This window comes from Glycine max, chromosome 20 (genome assembly GCF_000004515.6).
Source record: "Glycine max cultivar Williams 82 chromosome 20, Glycine_max_v4.0, whole genome shotgun sequence".
Lineage (NCBI taxonomy): Eukaryota > Viridiplantae > Streptophyta > Magnoliopsida > Fabales > Fabaceae > Glycine > Glycine max.
In genome coordinates, this window is record NC_038256.2 from 26,124,374 (window position 1) to 26,148,675 (window position 24,302).

At 35.5% G+C, this 24,302-nt stretch overlaps 1 protein-coding gene across 1 annotated transcript; it reads right to left on the reverse strand.

Annotated features, from left to right (window-relative positions):
* Positions 1–12,375: 12,375 nt before the first annotated feature.
* Positions 12,376–17,495, reverse strand: LOC100799557 (guanine nucleotide-binding protein-like NSN1). The gene is made up of 9 exons (XM_041013642.1): positions 17,311–17,495; positions 16,962–17,206; positions 16,052–16,160; positions 15,777–15,950; positions 15,521–15,687; positions 14,526–14,790; positions 13,426–13,611; positions 13,102–13,313; positions 12,376–12,961 (listed from the first exon to the last, which is right to left on the reverse strand). Exons 1-9 carry the CDS (start codon positions 17,327–17,329, stop codon positions 12,614–12,616), a joined length of 1,725 nt encoding a protein of 574 aa, XP_040869576.1. The 5' UTR covers positions 17,330–17,495; the 3' UTR covers positions 12,376–12,613.
* Positions 17,496–24,302: the final 6,807 nt, after the last annotated feature.

The following is a 24,302-nucleotide window of genomic DNA, read 5'->3' on the forward strand; positions in this document are numbered from 1 at the left end:
TGATGCTTGATCAGGATTAAGCTAGACTATCATAAGGAATCGGGGTTTAGCATTTCAGGAGACAACATAGAACACATGAGCATTGTTAAGTAGAGAATATACTTTTAACATCGGGCACCTATTAGGAAGACCAATGTGTTGTCCACTTGTCTTTACGCATCATTACTCACGTGATTTTCCTTTTGATAGTTAGTTTACATACATGTTCATAGTCAACACATCTCTTTTCATACCAGACACCTATTCACTAAAGTAGCTTTACCAAGTAACACAAGTTCCCCGAGAGTTCGATACTCAGTTCTTACCATTTTATAATACTTGCGCAATCTAGTGCACTTGCCGAATTCGAACAAGTTTTTGGCGTCGTTGCCGGGGAACTTCTTTCTATTTGGAGATTTAGTTCAATCCTAGGTGTCTATTCTTTATTCTTTGATAAATTGTGAATATTTACTTTCGATTCATATTTGTTTTCCTTTTGAACTGAATAACCTCTATTTCTGTTAGTGCTTTGTATGTATAGAATCTCCTACAGGTAGCCTAATTATTCCGAAGAAATATAATCTTCTATCATTGTATCATGAAGATTGTTATCTCTATTCCATTAATAAATTGTGATTTTGCTGGAGGAGAACATTACCAGGACAGTTGTTATTTCTATTCTATAAATAAACCTGACTGGAGACAAGAGTCAACCATGTACAATTATCATGAGAAAGGAAGAGCTCCTGATCTTGAAAGTGTTTTGGCAGATTTCATGACATATCAAGATAGCTCTAAAGGTGATTGTTATTCAATGCAACAGCAGGGAACCCAGTTTGAAAGGGACTATTCTTTTGCAGATTATCAATGGGAGTCAAAATGGCAACCTTATTATCACAATGAAGCAGAAGGATTTTCTAATCTGGATGACCTATTAATGCAATTCAAAGATACAGTTGATTCAATGCAACAAGCATTTAAAAGAGCTGAGACTCAGATCGGTAAGTTGGTGGATGACATGACTAAAGTTGTGGTCAGAAGAGAAGAAGAATATGTAGAGATTGAAACACATCAAGAAAGCATTCTTCAAGTTAACACAATCCATCATCAACCGATCACCAAAGAAGAAAAGGATGAAGTCTCTATTATTCCAGAATATCCCTGCATGGCAACTACTGGCTATGTTGTAGGGAAAGATAAAGGCCGATTGGAACTCAGTGTAGAGGATCAGAAAATCTCCTTTGACCTCTTTGAAGCAATGAAACACCTAGATATGGGTGATTCCTGCTCTAAAGAAGAAGAGGTGGAGCAAGAGATAGCATTATCAGCTTCAACCATGGTAGTACAGTTTCCTTTGGAAAAAGAACCTAATTATGTGACAGACTGCTTAGTTTGCGATAAAGAGCTTGATGATCCAAAAGACAACTCTGTTGGTCATGTGGTTCCTAAAGAATTAGAGAAAACTAGACCAACAGAAAATCCCAAAGCAGAATTGAAGACCCTTCCAACGCATTTAAAGTATGTATTTCTGGAGGATAATGAGACTAAACCCGTTATAATTAGCAGCTCCTTGCAGAAGGAAGAAGAGGATCAATTGGTGCAGATTCTAAAACATCATAAAGCAGTTATCGGTTGGCATATCTATGATGTAAAAGGAATTAGTCCATCATATTGTATGCACAAGATCAATTTGGAAGCTGATTACAAGCCCGTGAATCCTATAATGAAAGAAGAAGAAAAGAAGTGCTCAAGTTACTAGAGGCATGACTAATCTATCCAATTTCGAACAGCTCATGGGTTAGTCCTGTTCAAGTTGTTCCGAAAAAGGGAGGTATGACAGTGGTCAAAAATGATAGAAATGAGCTAATTCCTACAAGAACAGTAACTGGATGGAGAATGTGTATTGATTATAGGAAGCTCAATGAAGCCACAAGGAAAGACCATTACCCACTTCCCTTCATGGATCAAATGCTTGAGAGACTTCCAGGGCAATCTTTCTACTGTTTCTTGGACTAATACTCGGGCTACAATCAGATTATAGTAGATCCTCAGGACCAAGAAAAGACAACTTTCACATGCCCCTTCGGTGTATTTTCTTATCGCCGCATGTCGTTTGGTTTATGTAATGCCCCAGCTACTTTCCAAAGATGTATGATGGAAATTTTTGCTGACATGGTGGAGAAATGTATTGAAGTCTTTATGGATGATTTTTCGGTCTTTGGTGCATCTTTTGGAAATTGTCTAGCAAATTTAGAGAAAGTGTTACAACGTTGTGAAGAATCTAATTTGGTGCTCAACTGGGAGAAATGTCACTTTATGGTTCAAGAAGGTATCATGCTGGGACACAAGATCTCTAAAAGAGGAATTGAGGTGGATAAAGCAAAACTAGATGTTATTGATAAACTTCCACCTCCAGTTAATGTGAAAGGCATACAGAGTTTTTTAGGTCATGTTGGATTTTATCGGTGATTCATTAAAGACTTCTCCAAAATTGCTAAGCCCCTAAGTAATCTGCTGAACAAGGATGTTGTGTTTGTTTTTAATGAAGAATGTTTAGAAGCATTTAACACCCTCAAAGCCAAGTTGGTTTCTGCTACTGTGATTATAGCACCAGACTGAGGATAAGAGTTTTAATTTATGTGTGATGCAAGTGATTATGCAGTAGGTGTTGTGCTGGGACAGCGAAGGGGAAGAATGTTTCATACCATCTATTATGCTAGCAAAGTTTTGAATGATGCTCAGATTAACTATGCCACCACTGAGAAAGAATTGATGGCAATTATTTTTGCACTTGAGAAATTTTGATCTTATCTGGTGGGATCAAAGATAGTGATTTACACTAATCACGCAGCAATTAAATATTTATTGCGCAAAGCTTATTCCAAGCCACGAATGATCAGATGGATATTGTTGCTTCAAGAGTTTGATTTAGTCATTAAGGACAAGAAAGGTTCTGAAAATGTGGTAGCAGACCACCTATCCAAATTGGTGAATGAAGATGTCACTTCAAAGGAGGCTGAAATAAAAGATAAATTTCCTGATGAATCTTTGTTTTTTATTGTAGGGAGACCCTGGTTTGCTAATATGGCTAATTTCAAGGCAGCAGGTGTCATACCCAAAGACCTCAATTGGCAGCAGAGAAAGAAATTCTTCTATGATGCCCGACATTATGTTTGGGATGATCCACACTGGTTCAAAGTAGGTGCAGATAATCTTGTTCGAAGATGTGTGACAAGTGAGGAGGCCAAGGGCATATTGTGGCATTGTCACAATTCACCATGTGGCGGGCATTATGGTGGAGATAAAACAGCAGCTAAGGTCTTACAGTCAAGATTTTTCTGGCCAACACTTTTTAAAGACACCCATCACCATGTCTTAAAGTGTGACCAATGTCAAAGAATGGGGGGAATTTCCCGAAGGAATGAGATGCCTCTACAAAACATTATGGAAGTTGAAGTTTTTGATTGTTGGGGTACTGATTTCATGGGTCCATTTCCTTCATCTGCAGGAAATAAAAATATTTTGGTAGCTGCTGATTATGTGTCTAAATGGGTGGAAGCTATGGCCACTTCAAGAAATGATGCTAAGACTGTGGTGAAATTTATCAAGAAGAATATTTTTGCTCGATTTGGGGTACCTCGAATCTTAATCAGTGATGGTGGTTCACATTTTTGTAATACTCAACTTCAAAAGGTGTTGAGTCAATACCATGTGAATCATAGAGTGGCATCCCCTACCACCCTCAAACAAATGGGCAAGTCGAAGTATCCAACAGATAATTAAAGAAAATAATAGAAAAAATAGTGGCGTCAACCAGAAAAGATTGGTCAGCCAAATTGGAAGATGCGTTGTAGGCGTACAAAACTGCATATAAAACTCCAATTGGTTTGTCTCCTTTTCAACTGGTGTATGGCAAATCATGTCATTTACCAGTTGAAATAGAACACAAGGCATATTGGGCTCTGAAATTTCTGAACTTTGATGAGAAGGCATCTAGGGAGCACAGAAAGATCTAATTGTTGGAGCTAGAAGAAATACGATTAACAGCTTATGAATCTTCAAGACTTTACAACGAAAAAGTCAAGACCTACCATGACAAAAAACTGTTGAAGAAAGACTTCAAACCAGGACAACAGGTACTACTTTTTAATTCAAGATTGAAATTATTTCTCGGTAAGCTGAAATCCAAATGGTCTGGACCCTTTGTTATCAAGAAAGTTCAATCTTATGGTGCAATAGAGCTATACGACCCACAATCTCATAATCTTGACAAAACATGGGTGGTAAATGGTCAGAGGTTGAAACTGTACCATGGTGAAGAATTCACAAGGGCACATAGCACTGTACATTTTATCACCCATTAAGGTAAAAGCGTCAAGCTAATGACGTTAAAGAAGCACTTCCTAGGAGGCAACCCAGTTTTAATTTCTGTTATCTTTGTTTTTCATGTATTGTATCATGTGGAACTTGCTTTATAATCAGTACATTGGAGTATATCATCTTGTCCTTGAATGATAGATATAAGGGTTTCAATTTCTTGAGGAAGGGACTAAAAAATAACTAAGAAATTTTTTTATGAAAAACAGTCCTTTTGCTAAGCGCAAGCCTCGTGCTAAGCGCATCTTTGGTCATGCGCTAAGCCAAGAATCTCTAGCGCTTAGCGCCCAACCCTTGTATCTCAGGCTGATTTGGTCCACTAAGCTGGCCAAGGCTAAGCTAAGCCAATTTCAATTCGATCTGAATTCGGCTAAGCGGCAGTCTAATCGCTAAGCTCACCGTATTCTTTGGCTAAGCGTGCCTCGTTGCCGCTAAGCTCATTTCCTTGCGGCCAGAACTGAGGTTCATTGAGCTAAGCATCCCTTGTGGCAGCTAAGCTCAATTCAATGCAGCCTAAATTGGGTTTCATTGAGCTAAGCGAAACTAATGGCAACTAAGCTCATATCCTTGCGGCAATGTCAGCATTAAGCGATTCCTTTTCCGCTAAGCGCATGCTCCTCTGTACCCTAGATGCATCATTTTAGCTAAGCCGGCCCAGAGCCCGGCTTAGCGAGAGTTGCAGGTTTATTAACTTGCAGAACTCGCTAAGCGGCCCTATCCATGCGCTAAGCCAAGCCTTTTGTGTGTTAAAAAAAACATATATATATATATATATTGAATTTCAAACAAGGGTTAAGCGCGAGGCTTTCCGCTAAGCGAGAGGGTCGAAAACTGCTTAAGTGAGTGTAACGTCAGTTACACTCACATTTGCCCAAATTTATTGAACCTTACCTGCATTTTCTCTCACACCCAATTTCATGCATTCGTGTTTTCTTCTGCATCTTCACGCATCGTCTGCTACTAACAGCAATCCAAGTAAGTTCCTTATTCTTGTTCTTTCTCTTTTACTTTGTTGAACCTTAGGTTAGAAAACCTTGGAATTAGCTTTTGATTTTTAGGGTTTTAATGTTTCTTTTAGAAGTAGTTAAAGATTAGGACTTTATATATGTTTATACTATATAGATTATTTGGGATGGTTTGCATGTTTGATATGCCTGTTAGAGGCTTGAAAAATGGAAGAAAATGTACTGTGTTTTCTGCATTTTTTTTTTTTGAAAACGCGATGAACTCGCTAAGCGAGCAAGTTGCGCTAAGCAAGTTCATCAAAAATTCATTGTATATTTGCGTTTCCAGACGAACTCGCTAAGCGTGCCTATCGTGCTAAGCAAGTTCATCTTTTGAGGATGAACACTCATCCTCTTGCTGAAATACCTGTGGCTAAGCGAGGCTGATTCGCTAAGCCCAGGTAACTTAGTCAAATTTTTTTGATGAAAGTCGAGCACTAAGTTGAGCTTACTTGAGCTAAGCGCATTTTGTTTCGTTGCGGCAACCATCAGGCTAAGCGAGCCCCGCTCGCTAAGTTCCTTTATTTAGTGTATTTTTTTTATTTGTTTGGTGCCGCTAAGCGCAGCCTCTGAGTAGCTTAGCGCAAATCCTTGCAGCAATCGTTAGGCTTAACGGGCACTTGCTAGCCAAGCCGATTATGTAGAAGCTTAATTTCTGCAACTTCCGCTAAGCGGCCACACATGTTGCTAAGCGGTAATGTGTTTTTTATGAAGGCCAGCTAAGCAAACCATGTCTCGCTAAGCCGCCAGTGCCTTTTTCAGTTTTTGAATTTGAATAACTTGTGTCTTGTTTAACTGTTTGGTTCCTTTATTTGCAGATGGCTTCTAGGAAACGCAAGAGTATCGATTCAAGACCCACAGCACAATATGATACAAGGAGATTTCACTCCTTAGATGCTTGGAACCGGTACATGGATAATGTCCTAGGGAGAAACATCTTGCCTAAGAGGAAGGTGGAGCTCTACCACACCGAGTTGGATGATTTTAAGACTGAGTTGGAGAGGCGTAATTTCCATAAACGCCTCACCAATTTGGTCAATGGGAGCAGAGACTTGGCTTTGGTGAAAGAGTTTTATGCAAACCTATACAGCTCGGAGGGCCCTTCACCAAAGCAAGCCAGAGTCAGAGGCCATCTAGTGAAGATTGATGCTGACAGTCTCAACACATTTTTAGAGACACATGTGGTGTTGGCAGAGGGTGAGACTTTGCCCACATACTCCAGATATTGCAGGCTGCCCACAGAGTACAGAGAGATTGAGGTTGCCTTATGCTTACCAGGCCGAGGGTTCATCTTGAATGCTAAGGACCATCCTGGGAGGATTCTCAGGAAATATTTGACTACTTTAGCCTAGGTGTGGATTGTTCTCTCATACTCCAACCTGGCCTCCACATCACATACCTCTGATCTGACAGTGGACAGAGTTAGGCTAATCTTTGGTCTAGTCTCTCGCATGGACATGAACGTAGGAGCTCTTATCTCTGGCCAGATAACTTTTATAGCCTAGCCTAACACTTCTAGACTTGGGTTTCCTGCTCTGATCACCACCCTATGTAGAGCCAGAGGGGTTGTCTCTGACAGCCTAACTTTTGTGCACCTGAGCCCGGTCATTAACTTGGCCTACATCAGGAAGAACTGTTGGAATCCTGACAATCTGACAATTTCTATTCGAGGGGCTATGAGGGCGAGGGCGAGGCCAGCTGAGCTTCCTTCCACATCTGCAGCTCCTACTCCAGCATCCACTTCAGCAGCTTCTTCTGTCCCAGCTCAGACAGATTCTTAGCGCTTTGAAGCCATGCTTCAGAGCATTCATCAGAGACAGATCATTTTATTGCAGAGTTTACAGGTGGTGGCCCCTTCAGGATCCATTCCTTCAGTTGAGCAGTTTCGGAAGATGGTACCTGGCCTAGAATCCAACATTCTCTTCACAGGGAAGATAAAGGTCCCACAGCCCAGGTACCACAGCATGTGGAGGATGAGTCATCTGGGGCCACTATTCCTGAGTCATTCATTATAGGGGAGGAGGTAGGTGAGACACAGGTGAGACAGATAGCTGATGCTACTCCTGAGAGATCTCTTGAGGCCACTTCAGAGCCTCCTGCACCAGTGGTGGGCCTATCCTCGCCTCAACATGCAGCAGACCCCTCCACTCCTATCCTATAGATACTTGAGGACTCGACCACACCAATCCTAACTCTGGACACTTCTCCTCCAGCTACTCCAATACTTCATCTGACAGATGAGGAGGATGTTCAGACACATGATACTCAGGACCAGTCACAGGAATTCTAAATTCCTGATGATGCTTTTGCTTTCTGGATTATTATTATTATGATTATAGTTTCAGTACGGTATTTTTAGTGATTTTAGTTAATGTTTATACACACTGCTAGTTTTTTGTTTATGGTTAGTTGGTTTGCTCATTCTGAAGCATTTAGAACAGTTTGACTTGATTTTGATGATATTGTAGTGAAACACTTTTATCTTTTTGTGAAAATTGGTGTATGATTTAATTTTGAATTGAATGCATGATTGTGATGGAGTTTGTGTTTCTTTTCATGAGTTTGAGCAAGTGTGTATGTTAGACAAAGAAAGAACAAGAATTTGAACTTGCAATTAGAAATGTTAGTTAATAGACAGGTTGATTGAGAAAGAAAAGCTTGAACCAAAACCGGTGAGAGTGTGATCTTAAACTGTGAGTGAACGACTAGCTTTGAGTTATAGTCTTTGCATCAATCTCTGGATTTTAGAATTAAATATATAAATGAGGACATGATGAAGGCCATGATTGTGTATATACAAGCCATTTGACTAAAAAGCTTACCTTGAATTATAATTGTATCCTTTTCGCCCTTTGTGAGCCGAATGGTAATGTCGATAATTGAACCCCTAAACTTAAATGATTGTCTCCAGACACCTTGCTTAGATTCTAGGAGAGCATATGGTTCAAGGCAAATTTACCCCAAATTTGGGGGAGTGGAGTTGACTAGGATGCAAAGAAAAAGGTAAAGCATCAGCACACACAACAAATAAGTTGTATGTTTAAAAAAAACCAATTATTTGTGCTGGTGTAATAAGGTTAAATGCAAATTAAAGTAAAAGGTTATTGAGTAAGCTAATTTTATGAAAAGATTACTTGGATAAGTCTAGGATTTGTGCTCTCTTAGAATCTAAGCCTTTGAATCCTAGAAAAACCAATGATTTTTGTAGCCAAACCTCACTACAAGCCTGGGAAAGTCCTTCTGATTCTGTTCATACATTTCTGACTTTATGGCTTGAGATAAAGTTCAAAGATTGGACCTCTTGCTAGTTGTTATTAATGAATAGCTTAAACACTTGTGCTTGAGTGAAACAGTAGTCGTGAGACTCTCTGGTTTAAGCTACTCTCCTTGATATTTGTCTCATGCCTAACGTCATCTAATTGTACAGCTTACATTTTATTCTTCTCTTTGAATAACTGCATGCTTTGTGAAAGACAAGTGATGAGGGCATTTTGCTTCATTCTCTTATCATGCAATCAGTAACTTTTGTAGCATACACCTTTGTACATAGTCACTGCGGGTTATTTTCACTAGGGGACTAGTGAGCTGTTCTTTATTTGCTTGAGAACAAGCAAAATTGTAAATTTGGGGGAGTTGTTAGTCGATGAATACGACTAACTTTTGTGTATAAAACTTGTGTAAATTGTATCAAACTCCTCCAATTTATGGTTATTTTGTAGTGTTGTAATTACTTTTTGTTAAAGATAGGTAATAAATACGTAGTACTTCCATTTTGTGCGTTTAATAATCATTTTCTCTCAATTTCAGGTTAATTAGGCAAGTTTGTGAAATGCTGATTTTTACCCTCTCGCTAAGCCAATCTGCTGGCTTAGCAAGCCATCCGTTGAGCACAACACTCCTCGGCTAAGCGTGAAGAAGAATCTGGAAGAAGGATGAGTTGTGCATGTTCGCTGAGCAAAGGGTCATCCCGCTAAGCGCACCACTTCAGTCCATCCGCTGAGCAAGAAAAGCAAGCGCTAAGTCAAAATTCACTAATGCGCGCTAAGCGGTTCAGAGTTGTGCTTAGCGTGCAAGCACGAACAAAGCCACCTATTCAAGCCTAAAATCGGATTTTGGAAAGGAGTTTTGGCCTTTTCTTGAAGCTTTTGCATGTCTAGATAGTTCTAGAGAGAGAAAGGTCCAAGTTCCAGAGAGTTTGAGAGATTTTGTTGTGTGAAGACCTGCAGAGAACCGAGCTTGAAGAGGAAGCCGTCCTAAGAGCTTGAGATGAGTTTGTGAGTGATTGTGAGGTCCTAGAGGTGGAGGAGACATCCTCACCGCTTGTATTTCTTCAATCCTTCATTTTTCTCTTCTCTTTGATGTAAAGGGAGCTTCCCAGTTATGGAGAGCTAAATCCTTTGTTGGTTCTTCCTTGTTGGTACTTGATGTAAATACTTGTATATCTATTTAATGATGTTTTGTGTGTTCACTGTGTTATCATAACTTCATGCTACCATGCATTTGCCTTGATCATGTAGATGTATGTGTCATTAGGATCATTCAATAGTGGAAACTGGTCTGATTCTTAGAACTTGATAGGGCAAGGCTAGTTTATCATATTTTCATGAGGGATCGAGGTACGATAACCTAGTTGTCTTAATGTGGTTCTGGTTGAGTTTAGTCCAACAAGAGGAATCTGAAGACGATGCTTGATCAGGATTAGGCTAGACTATCATGAGGAATCGGAGTTTAGCATTTCAAGAGACACCATAGAACACATGAGCATTATTAAGTAGAGAATATCCTTTTAACATCAGGCACCTATTAGGAAGACCAACGTGTTGTCCACTTGTCTTTACGCATCATTACTGGTTGATTTTCCTTTTGATAGTTAGTTTACATACATGTTCATAGTCAACACATTTCTTTTCATACCAAACACCTATTCATTGAAGTAGCTTTACCAAGTAACATAAGTTCCCCGAGAGTTCGATACTCGATTCTTACCGTTTTATACTACTTACGCGATCCGATGCACTTGCCGGATTCGAACAGTGGCAATTTTCACCGTGGAAGGGTTGATATAAATTACATTTTGCTTTGCAATTTGTGTGTGGTTTTAATGGCCAATGTGTGACACTTGTTGGGAAGATAAAGTTTGTTTATTTGCTACGTTTATATAAATTTCTTTAAATTTAAGTTTGTTTTAGAAGTGTTCAAATAAAAGTAAAGTTTAATGGTCATCCAGTGATAATGTAAAATACTTTTTTGACACTGTCATTCAATCACAATTCATCATTAATATGACTTAAAATAATTATCATAAAAATCAATAAACTTATCATAAATGATGAATTGTGATTGGATGATAATGTAAAACTTTTTAAACTGATAGTGTATAACTCTTTTTTTCTCATAAAAATATTCATTCTCAAATTTTATATAATATGATAAGATTACAAGCTCATTTTATAAAATAAGAAAATTACTGGAAGAAAATTGGCTTTTCCTAAATGGGTGAATAAGTCAACAATATTTAATTTACAAGTTATGAAACTTGCATTGGAATAGGAAATGCTTAATGTCATTATTGGTCCATTAAATTTTATTTTTTTCCGTTTTGATAGTATTTTAAATTAAAGAGAGTTAAAAATCGTGCTATCTTTATTTTGGTCCAAATCGTCTTCTCCTTCCAACCACATTCACTCATCTTCAACCTCAACCATCGTAGCCAAATACCACCAAATCCGTGCAAACATAAAACCATGTTCAAAAATATAAAAACCCAATGGGAAATAGAACGGGAAACGAGTGTGGTTGCACGTAGCCAAACACAACCCATTTGATGAAACAAAATTTTCAAATCTAAAAATTGTTGCACAAGTATGGTTCTCACAAATGGGGAATGCACTCACCTCCGACTACGCCATCTAGGATTTATGCGGGTGTAGAACCACTGTCGAGAGATCTCACCACCTTAAATGAAGCTCAAATCGAGGGGGGGTCAAGGAGGGAGAGCCATTGTTGTAGAAGACCAAGACATTCGTGAAGGGAGGAGGCGGGGGAGACATGCAGGAGGAGGAACGTGGGGGAGGGAGGTGGGCGTGGGGGGTGGGAATGACAGTGGGGAGAGAGGTGAAGGTGGCTGTTAGTGTTTGGGAAAGGAGAAAGTTTAGGAATTATTTTGTTTTGTGATTTCTAAAATCAAATAAAGATGGTGATGATTTTTAGTCATGTTAAATTAATTATTTTAAAATTTAAAATATTAATAGAATTAAACATTTTAATAGAAAAATATCAAAATAATATACTTAAAAAACATAAAAAAAATAAAATGAATTTTTTTATATTTAATGTCATAAAACAAAACTAAAGTAAAATTTAATTGACAAAAAATGACATCAAACCAATAAAAAACCACCAAGAAGGAATTTCCTGTTTTAAATTTTTCTATTAAAAGATCGAAGTTAAATGATAGTCAAATTTAAAACCGTCCAAAATAGAACTCGAAAAACAAACTACTAAAAGTAATGAGTAGATTATTAAGAGTTGTTATTACCTAAACTCAGTTCAGGCCTAAGCATCTAAGTAATTCCGCATACCTCAGTCAACCATAATCAAGCACGTAGGCAAGAAGCTACTCAGAAATCAATCTTCATTAAAAACTCCATGTTATTCCAAATTTCCTTTGACTAAGCTCATCCCATCGATTCAGAATGTTTGAAGAGGTAGTAGGTACGTAGGTTATTTTATTTAACTTTTCCTTAATCAACAAACATAATTTAATTAGAGGAAAAAAAACTCCATCCTATTTTACAGTCTAATCATAAATTATCATTTATGATAAATTTATAAAATTATTTAAAAAATAATATGAACCAAAATTTATAATTTATGATTGAATGATAATTTAAAATAGTCACTACATCACTCTTAAACTCATTTAGTTAATCAAATTTCCAGAAAAAATTAAATAAATAAATAAAAGAGGGCATTGCAGTAAGTTATGCAAATGATTAAAGACACCGGAGCGGGGTAAAAATCCGGAAACAAAATTGCATAATCATATGCCTCAATTGGACACAAATGACCTATCCAAAATTTTGTTCGTGACATCCCAAAATAATATATACATAATGGATCAACAGCAGCAATTTAAAATCTTCGAAACAAAAATTGAAGTTAAGAGGAACCCTTATATCATGTTTAAATAATGGCTGTGTTGGCTTGTTCATTCATTTCCCCCATAAACTATGGCAAGTCCATTTACCCCATCACTCATTCATAGGCACCTCAGAGCTGACTTGTTCATCGTCATCCTCACTCTTGCTCTCTTCAGCATCCATTGTCGCTCCCTTTTGGAAGTAATCAACTTTGAAGTCATAATCACCATCCATGGGATCCGATGAGGCTACAGCTTTCTTGGCCTTTTTCCTTTTCTTCTTCTCAGCGCGCCTCATTTTTGTATTAAGCATACCATCTGTGGCATATAATTTTTCATTTTGCCTGCCAGCTTCACTGTTCCCCTTGTTCTTGCCAGCATCATCTTCCATTGATTCATCCACCACAGCCAGGTTTCCAGGACCTTCACCTTGTTCAGCTGGTTTGATTTGTGTCTCATCCTATAATATCATAGTTTGTAAGAGGATGGTTTAATTAGTAAATTGGAAAGGACTAAAAATACGGGAATATGATTGATATCAACAATAGTAAATTCCCTAGGCATTTTCTCCTAAAGTTTAAACGTCTTCAAGAAACAGACCTCTAACATTGTCTCATCAAGATTGAGAGGGCGACTTGAAGGAACTTCAACAGCATTTAAGTCATCAACAGATTTAAGGCTCCCAATATATGAAGATTCACTCTTGTAGACTTCATCAATGTTAAACTCCTTTGAAAACTCAGAAACTATCTTAACCTCTGCAGGTTCCCCTTGATCCCTATTTGGGGGAATGGTATAATATATAATTTTACCTGAAACATACAAGTGGAAATTTCTCTTAATTGGGTAAAGCATCGAGTACTTACTCGTTTTAACTTCAAAGAAACAAGTTTCAGTTTCTCTTTATATGATTTAGCAAACTACCTTCATTCCAATCATGAAGAACGATTCTTGCAGCAGCATTAATGTCAACTATTCCACCCTTCTTGAGCTTGCCCCTAACTGTAGCTATCTTCAGTAGAAAGTCATCAACATCACCAAATTTGAAGGTTCCAATCTTGTAATGAGTTACCAGCTGCTCGGGAGGGCAGAGCTTGAAAATTTCTTTCACTGCAATGTCCAAGTTAAAAGAAAATAAATAAGATTTTCGATGTAACCAGGGAAACAAGAGTCAATAGCCAGAAAATCAGGATTCAACATAAAGATTTTCCATTAATACAATAACTGTTTGGTGCAAACTCAAAAATATTTTAAAATTTTCTTTCGATAAAACAAACTTTAAATTATATCTAGAAAAAGTAAAACACAATCAAAGAAGTTTCATTTTAAAACAAGATAACAGAAAAACATAATACAACAGCACAGGCAGAAAAAAATTCAATGTACTACTATACTACATTACCATTCACCAATCAGTTGCATTTTTAAAACCTAACAGAACTCAATATTTTGTAGTCTTGTAACTGTGGCGTGGACTTAACCTCACCTGCACCATCATTTGTTAACACAAAATAAATGAAGTTGGAAAGATGGAGCAACTTTGAAAATACTGCTAACCTAACAATGAAATAACAAAAAATGATGAAAAGGTAGAAGAAATGAGACATAAACAAGGCGGATGAGAAAAATAACATTTTTGCACATGTTTATTTTCCCTCCAAGAAGAAGCATCTTCTGCTCTAGAAAATGGTCATAAGCAAAAGAAATGGTATAGGTATCTTGTGCAGAAAAATTCAAGTATAATTGCAGGAAATAAAGCCTTAGAAAATTCAAGTTTAAGGACAAGGTGACACCCTTAGAAATGCAGCCATTCTGGTCCAAACAAAATGCAACAAAGAATAGCAAAAAATGCATACTACTGTAATGTATTTCTTCAATGTCACAAGGTCATTTTCTTTACTATTTTTTTCTTCATTATACTCTTAGAAAGCTTCTACCATCCATTTTGAATTGCATTACAAGTCTACAATACAAAGAAAGACCTAAATAACCAGATAATAAGGGGAAGAAATGCCTTCATGTACCTGGGCTAATTGGATCGTCTAACTTCTCAATTCTCTTGCAATTTTTTAAAGCCACGGAAGCATCATATTCTTGAGACTTCAGCATAACAACACCAGGGCAATCCAGCAACTTAACATTTTTGTCCAACTGAACCTCTTGCATTGATCTTGTTAACCCAGGAGTAGAACCAACATTGACAACATGGGACCTCTTTAAGCTATTAATAAGACTGCTCTTACCAACATTGGGCAAGCCAATCAAACCCACAGTGATCGACTTCTTGATCTGTCAATACAAGGAAGCAGAATAAATGAAGACTCAATGATCTAAAATCAAACAGACAATTACAGAAATAACAAAACAATTAATGGATAAGCAACAAACATCACACAAGACTAGAAGAAATACTACATGAATTAGAGAGGAGAAAATAATCAGTCAAAGTAAAATCCCAACAGATAGCAATGATAACCCATGACAAGGCACACTATACCATACTCTTCCAGTATACCAGAACTTGAAAAGTGTGTCATGCACATTCATGAAGAAACAAACAAATGAAGGTATTTATTGGATAACAGAAGTCATTTTCAACAGATTAAATGGCACCAACATTGGACCAGAATGATATCATTTTCAACTAAGAGAACCAAAATTGTAACTCTATCCAACATTAAGTGACAACTCTCTACTTCAGACACTTAAATTCAGCACAAAACTTACATTATGACATTGTAATTTTTACAAAAAGATGTCACCATTGAACCACAAAAGGCAGTGTTCCAGAAACCAATCACAAAATCTCACAAGCAAAATACAAATTTAGTTTAAATAATATATCAATATCAACAAAGTGAAGAAAATATAAACATGAATAAAGAAAATAGAAGGAAAGGCCAAGAAGAGCAATCCTATGATCTTCAATTGAAGACTTAACACAGGCACAGAATCGGGGGGGGGGGGGGGGGGGGTGGGGGGGGAGGGGGAGGGGGGCTGTGTTAAACAATTCTGTTACCTCATGACTTCTTGAGTAATTCTTCAACAATTTGAGGAGAGTATCAGCACCAAGACAATCACTTAAGTTTGATCTTTGTTGTTGTGTGCTGCACTTGAAGGCCACAGTAGGTAATTCTTCTCTAAGGTACTTGAGCCACTTCTCTAAAGCTTCTTTAGGAACAAGATCTATTTTAAGAGCCAAATGATTAGCCAGTGGAAAAATAAATATTCCAAACAGTAGAAAGGAAACAAAATGAATGTGATCAGCAAGCTACCAATTTTATTTAAAAGCAAGACGAGACGTTTATCAGGTCCCGATTTCATCACCATCTTTTCTATATCAACACAACGAGTACCCAAGGGATCCCGGGCATCAAGCACCTCCAGTAAGACATCAGAGGCTTCAATGACCTTAACCAAATCTTTGTAAAAGGCCCTATCTGAGCTATCTATGGAATAAGAAGACCAAAAAATTAACAAATATAAGGACAGAGGCAAATAAGCACTTAACATTAGCCAAATTGTCGGCCAATTACAAATAAATACACACCTCTAGTCTTCCCAACAGTAGCAAAATCATTACTCTCTTTTAAAATATCCATGTCACTCAATTTGGAGTTATCTTCATCCTCTAGCAAGCCCAATTTCCTTTTCCGAGCCTGAAACAAGCATTGAACATAGTGAAGTTTCTAACTACAAGACAAACAGAAATCATAACTGAAGCATAACACAGAAGCATTGTTGAGTTCATGTCAGCCTTTTTGTACACATATCCACCCCATCAATTTGCCTACAGACTTAAATCTCATATTTCTAGAAAATTAATAAAAATACGTCTGCACCAACAATACAACTGACAAGTCTTGACTTATGAGAAAACACAAACAGTTCATATAATATAAGAAAAAATATACCAAACATCCACACACTTTCCCTTCCACCTCATTTACTCTCTAACTCTCTTCTTTTTCCATCACATTAATTACCACATATATCACTCTCCCTCTACCTTCTCTCTTTTCCTCCTAACTCTCTTATCTTTCCACCCCATTTTGAAGTGGACATACAGACACGTTTATATACGATAACCGAACGCCCCATTAACATCTATCATTAATCTCTATCTCACTCTTCCCATCATATGAGAACAAGGTCCATCACTCTCAATTTTTCACTATTATTTTTCATTAACTTCTCTGTTTATCAAGATTTTAAAAATTGACCTATGACCCCTGCTTTGGGTCACAACATCAAGGTTTTTTAACTGTCCGCGACCGCAATTGGGACCACATCAGCCGCATTTGTCCGTGACATCAACAACCGCAAAGAGTTTCATCAACTGATATTTAAAATCTTGCTGTTTATCTTATCATGAAAGATCAAAAACTAAAATATATTATGTGAGGGGATTAAAAAAGCATGGAATGATGAGTATAACAAAAGGAATGAACAACAATTACCCTCTCCTTGCGTTCCGCTTTCTTTTGCTCCAATTCCTCAATAGCCTTCGCCCTTCGAGCTTCAAGCGCTTTGAGTTCCTGCTCCTTGAAGGGCCAATCGTTGGGAATACCAGGGTCCTTCTCAACCTTCTTCTTCCCACTCAAGCGAAGCTTCTTCGCCTCCTTCGTTTTCTTCCTGTTGTGCTCCCTCACCTTCCTTATGACCTTGTACTTCTTCTTCAACGAAACCCTCTTGCTCTTACTCTCTGAAAAACAATTTCGAAACAAAAAACAAACATTATTATACAACGATGGTGATGAAGGGTTCAATGATGATGGAATCGAAAAAGAGGGAAACGGGTTTTCTTACTCTTGCTCTTCTTCACCATCGTGTCCTCTCAGTTACTGTGCTTTTCTTCGTGTTACAAAGGCGTGAAGGATAGAGGATGGAGAGACGGTGAAGAGAAGAGTGTTGCTGATGGTTGTTTGTGAGGCGGAGGCAAAGAATTTAGGGTTTTAAGTTTTTAAGTAATTTGGAACCGGACTACCGAATTTATCATATTTTGCCTTCTAAAATTTAAAATAGATAAATAACCAGTTTTGTTCTTAAATATATAATTTATTTATAGATGTATTTTTAAAAAATAAAAATATATAATTAAATCTCAAAGAGTGAGATAGTGTGGCTAACTTTTCTTGATAATAAATATTTTAGGTCAAACAGAGAGATAAATTTATTATTAAAATGATTATGAACGTGATTATATCTAATTTTCAGTATAGGAGCATATTTAACGTATAATATTTCTTGACTTTTCGTATTCCACTTTATTAATAAATGTGTTTCTGAAGAATGAAAATATAAAATTCAATTTTTGAAAGTGTAAAAAATGCTACAAATATATTCGAATGTTAATAGTAAATTGTGACTAATTATTATAATTTTGAAAAATTTATAATGATTGCGATAAAATATTATCAATGGAAGTGAATTTTTATTATTTTGACAAATTCTTCTTAATTTTCTTCAACTACAACAAAAAATCAATCTTTTTGTTATTAACTTTTGAATAAATGTTATCAACACAGAAAAAAAATTACAATAAAATAATAAGAAAATCATTGTTTCCGTTTAATCAAACATTATTTATTTAATTATTTTTCATAAGTTTTTCATAATAAAATATGAATGTCTATTAGTGTATGCAATGATATCAAATTACAAATCATAATAAAAGTTTATTGATTTTTAAGTTAATTTTTTTATATCATACACAATTATTTTTTATTCACTGGTCATTAAAAAATCATAACCTTAAAAAAATCATTCCAAGGAGGTGAGTGCTTTTTACAAATTAAAAGTGTCATTGCAATTACAGTTTTTCTTAATAATTATTCATGGATTTAATTTAACTATAATGTTTTACAATAAGTATTTTTTTTTACTTAAACTTTTCATCAAGCATAGGAGTATAAAAAATTTATTTACGGGTTTATAAAACTAGTATTCTTTTTTCTTTTATACTCAATTTAATTTACGAATTTGTTAAAAAAATTGTCACAATGAGTATAAATTTTTTTAAATTATAATAATTAATCACAATCTACTATTAACGTCCGAATATATTTGTTACACTTTTTACACTTTCGGGAACTAAATGTTGTATTATCATCTTTCAGATACGCATTTGTTAGTGGAATAGGAAGACAAAAAATAAAAAATAAAAAATAAAAATATTATATGACAAATATATCTCTATACTAACAATTCGATATAGTCACGTTGACAATCATTTCATTGACAAATTCTTTTTCCGTTTGTGTCACGTAAACTATTTTATTAATGGTGGCGGATAAAAGTTAATGGTCAGGTATATTTATCACACTTTTTACACTTTCGAAGACTAAATTTGTATTTTTCATCTTTTAGGCATTTGTCAGCGAATTATACATTTAGAGACAAGAATGACTATTTACCCTTTAAAATACTTTAAAAGGTAAATAAGTCATTTTTGTCTTTAAAGGTATAAATCTCGAGAAATGAAAATTCAAATTTTAGTTCTTGACGGTGAAAAAAGTGCAACACATTTATCCATATGATAATTTCTATCCGTTATTTGTCCATGAAAAGGACCTACATGGCACATATAGGGACAAATTTATTAGCACTCTAATTGATAAAAATGATTATTTATTCAAAATATAATTTAACTTTCATCTTTCCCCTTTTTTAATCGTTGCAAGTATAACATTATAATAACTACTTAAAAAAATAGGACATCAAGCATAACATACCATGTTTATTTTCCTATTTTTTTAAGGTGTTTATTATAATGTTATACTTGTAACGATTAAAAAAGGAGAAGATGAAAATTAAATTATATTTTGAGTAAATAATCATTTTCGTTCCTAAGTGTCTAAATGTGTCACCTAGACTCTCTCTTTCATCAATGGTAATATACCAAAATTAACAAACAGATTGATGAATTTGTTGCATTTTTTTTTTTTTGAGAAGTAAAATTTGAATTTCCATCAGAAATGAATTTGTCAGTGTTCTACAAATATAAGGACAAAAATAACTATTTTTCTAATTTTAAAATATTATAATTAGATGATTAATTCATATTTATATTATTTTAATTTTAATTTAGTAATCTTGTAATTTGGAGATAAAAATTATATATTTTTAACACTACATGTCTGTATTCTATGTATAAGTTTAATTTAATAATTAAAATAATGTATATTTTTGTGTGATGCACAGACATATTTGTAAAAAAAATAACATTTTTATTATTTTGAAAATAAGTTTTAAATGAGAACACATCTTAAAAATGAGAACAAATAATAATTAGTATAGGATTACAATTAAAAAAAGAAAAACCAAACGAATCAGATTAAAAGACTCACTTGAGTCACGTGGAGGTCTTTACCCCACTCTAAAATACCCCCTTCTCCCTTTCATGTTTGTAACTTTGCAAAATTAGTAGTGACGACACCTCCCTTCTCACATTCACGTTTCAGCAATTTTACAAGATCAATGACAGCACCTCCCTTCTCCCATCCACGTTTCAGCAATTTTGCATGATCAGTGACCGCACTTAACGACAAAATTTCACGTTGCCTCCTTTCGTGCAAGATCAGTAGCAGCACAATCTCCCGTTTCTCTTGTTTTACAGCAACATTATATCTTGCTATATTTTTTGTCTCGTCTTTTGTATGTCATAATTCAATCCCCTTTCACAATTTTGGTAATTCCTTTTTGGAATGAACGGATCATCATGATCAGCAAGGAGAACCTTTCTTTTCTTCTTAAATTCTGCTTGCTGGACAGCTGAAGGGTAATGGGAAGAACTGTACATTAGAGTACTGGTTGGTTGATTGATCACGCTTTTCTGAAATTTGGTGGTCTAGACATATACACGTTTTAATTGTGTTGTTATGATATATGAAACTGTAATGCAAATGGCTATAGATAGATCTAAGTCTTTGTTGGAATAATTTGTGTTTGTCATATGTTCTTGTAAGATTGGTTATTAATGGCCTCTAGTTTGATTAGCTGGTGGAGGGTTAATTCTCTCGAACATATAATTATTGTTTGTCATATGTTGATATTATTCCTTTGTTTGGCGCCCTTGCATAGCTAGAGGAGGCTCCAGCGCCCTCAATCGTGCTCGTATTTAAATGTATTGAAGCATGCAATGCAAGTTGTTGTACAATATCAGCTTTCTTTCTTTTCAATTCAAACCTCTGTAGCTCATATTCTCTCTAACTTCATTCTGCTTTTATCTTTTCAATGATGTCATAGACATTCTTGATCTTCATTAAACTCTAAATCTATTTTTCTATTCTTCCAGCTTCCATTCCTTGTTACCATTATATGCAAAATTTCAGAGTTGCTTTCATGATTTACTTGAACTTGATTTGGTATTCATCACCTCGAATTGAGTTCTTAGCAATCAATCTTTTGGTCTTCTTTTGGATTGAGAGAATCATAAAACAAGACATGTGATCAATAGACTGCTTACAATTAGAAAAAAATGGTGTTGTTTTGCCAATGCAGTCGTCATAATAGTACTTGTTGAAACATCTTCATATAGAATCATATAGAATTGCTTCTCACGTCAACCTAAGTCTGTCAAAGTCATACCAATCAGCTGTTGTTAGCATGTTCTGAGCCATCAAGGTAGTAGCCTAGTTTGAGTTCAACCCACTAAGATCCTGCATATCATGTAGTGAATTCTAGTATATAACTAATCCTCTCAACATTGTTCTGTCATGAACACCTAATTTTTAATTCAATAATTAGTCTGTAATTCCAAACTAAAAAAAGACAGATTATGGCTCTTCCTTTCAGACTACCCGGGTTTTATTAGATTTAGCTCATACATACACCAACAAAAACACTGCATTTGGGTTCCTGTTGAAGTAATTACAATTCCTTTGAATCTAATATAGCAAGGTTCAATCCAATAAACTACAATTGATGAACATACAGACATAAGCTAGATGCATGAGTAAACAATTAAAAGCTTTGCCCAATTTCAAAGGTCTTCACTGTAAACAAATATAGCAAGATTCAATACAAATAACTATAATGTTGTCGCAAGGAAAGAGAAAGGTTGCAATTGAGAGACATCATTTTCAATTCCTTGAGAAGTTGTGATCGAAATCAATTGTGAAAGGGAGAGGGGAAGGTGAAGCTGTAAAAGGGAGGGAACGTAATGGTAACAAAGAAATTCCACCATTCATTGATTTTAATTCAGGAAGAGGGAAATTTGGTACCTAGTTAGTGAAATGAGACCAAAACGTGAACGATTGGCAGAGCATAGGTGCCGACTTGATCCTAAATGTAAAGGAACAGTGACAACAGTTGAACTAAACGTGTGAACTAAGGAGATGCACTATAAAGGGAACAAAGGGTGGGAAAAGGGGAAGATAGTATTCAATTCAACTATAAGGGGAAGGTATTTTCCAGTTGTGTTGGGAGAAGGAATAGAGGTGTGGGTGACTCACTAAATGGATGACTATTATTAGAGTAAATAGTTACTTTTATTCCTAAATATTTAATTTGCTAATAAATGAAAATATAAAATTTAGTCTCCGAAAATGTAAAGAGTACAACAAATATATTCAGAGTTAACTTCCATTTGTCACCATTAAATCGTCTAAAGAGTGTGACAAATATATCTGGAGTTAACTTCCGTTCGTCACCATTAAATAATCTGCGTAGACACATAGGGATGAATTTGTCACTGAAATGATGACCAATAGCATACGAGCATATTTGTCATGTAATATCTTTTTGATTTTTTGTTTTCCATTTCGCTAACTTGTACCCAAAAAAGGCAGTGACTTGGAGACAATTGTTATGGTATACATCTAGACTATGGGCAATCCATTACATGCTAGAACGCCCAAAAGAATAACTCCATATATAATAAGGCAAGGCCCAACAGGGTTGGATCTAGGAACAAGGCCTAAGACTCCAACGGGCCATATCTAAGGCAGAGAGAACCTATAAAAGGACCTTTGTCTCTTTGAATTAGGTAGTTTTTACTCATTCTCACATAACAAAATAACCAAGACATTCAAAGATGACTAAGGTGGAAAATCTTTTATAGATCTCATATTGCACAATCACCACCGGTGGCATCACCATCACATCAGAGTTCCGATTCTGATTACTCCTAAGATCACATCACATCAACTAATATATTATTTTGAAAATTATGAATCATGTTAGTATTTTAGCTTGGGTCAAGTGCAATATCCAAATTTTATGAGTATAACTACTTATTATAAAAAATGAAAATTTATTCATATAATATAATTAAAGTAAACATATACAAAATATCAATGGCAAAATTTAATAAATTTGTTTACACGATAGAATTGAAAATATTTAAATATGTAATTGGCAACGTTAAGTTAAAAGACATTTATATCTTAAGACGAATCAAGACTCTTAATTATTTTGATTAGATGTAAATAAATACAAAAGTTAAAAATTGTGTCTTATGTTTCATGAGAACATGTTTCGCAAGTCTGTGTTTGATTTTCCAAATGATAGCAAGTTAAGACCATGATCTGATAAGATATTAAAGATGACATTAAAAGACTTCACTTGATATTCTGTATTTGAGATTGTTTTTTGTAGAGACATTCTCCTAGGATTTGTCGAATCCTATGAAAAACAAATGAAGCCTAAGCTCTCAAATTTTTTATTCACCATCAAAAGAAGTGTTCTACTACATAGACATGCTCTGACGCAAAAGGAAATGGTTTCTTGTTGAAGTGTTCAACACATATGAAGTGGCTTTGCTGCAAATGGTTGAGTCTGATGGTTCAGACAAAAGTTATAGAGATTCCACAAATGATCAAGTGGCTCTCATGTCTAGAAAGTTCAAGTAGATGATGAAGAAGAAAGGAAAGTTTCAACACTCCTCCAGAAGAAAAGACACATGAGTCAAAAAGAAATACAAAGAAGAGGGCAATGAGATCATTTGTTTAAATTGTAAAAAACCTAGACACATGAAGGCTTAGTGTCCCTAGCTAAAGAAGAAAATATATTTTTGTTACAAAAAAAAAGTCTAATGGTCACTTGGGATGACTCAAACAGTAAGAAAAGTAGCAGTTCAAACAATGAGCAAGCCAACATCTTCCTAATGGTAGATACAAACGAAAAAGTTGAGGTAAAAAGTTGCTCTAAATTTGATAACTCTTCTTATGCTACATCAAACGATGTAGAAGATATGTCCTCTGATGTTCTTCTTCAAAATAGTCATATGATTTCTCTTTAGTGCAAAAAGTATAAAGAAAAGTATAAATTATCTATTTGAAAAAATATTGAACTAGAGAAATCAAATGAAAATCTAAAAAAGAAGTTCCAGACTCTAGAAGTGCGCCTAAGTTAGGCCAGTAAGGCTGACGAATCCTCCACAGTTGAAAAACTAAGAAAAAAGGTTGCTTGTCTTACAAAAGACTTTGAGAAGTTCTTGGAAAGTTCTAATACTTTATTTATGCTTTTAAAATTCCATCAACATCCCCATGACAAGTCTAACCTAGGCTTAGAAAAGGGGCATCATCTTCCAAGTCACAGTCTGATTTAGACAAATGTGACTTCTATGGTAAGTTTGGACACTCCAAGTGTAGATGCATCCATAAGAAGAAACATATGTCTAAGGGTACAAATTTTCATGAACCTAAAAAGATATGGATACCAAAATCTCAAATTGGCCCTATTGCAAATATCCTTGGTAGGAAAAAGCCAGTGTTTAAGTTGGTACCTAGATAATGGATGCTCAAGACACATGATGGGGGAATGGTCTATGTTCCTCGACCTAATGTCAATTAAAGGAG

What these genes read in the sequence shown, in the direction of transcription:
- LOC100799557 (XM_041013642.1), bottom strand. An exon ending in AAGCGGAACGCAAGGAGAGG is followed by an intron (nt 16,161 to 16,961) that starts GTAATTGTTGTT and finishes TGCTTGTTTCAG; the next exon opens with GCTCGGAAAAGGAAATTGGG. An exon ending in ATTACTCAAGAAGTCATGAG is followed by an intron (nt 14,791 to 15,520) that starts GTAACAGAATTG and finishes TTGTATTGACAG; the next exon opens with ATCAAGAAGTCGATCACTGT.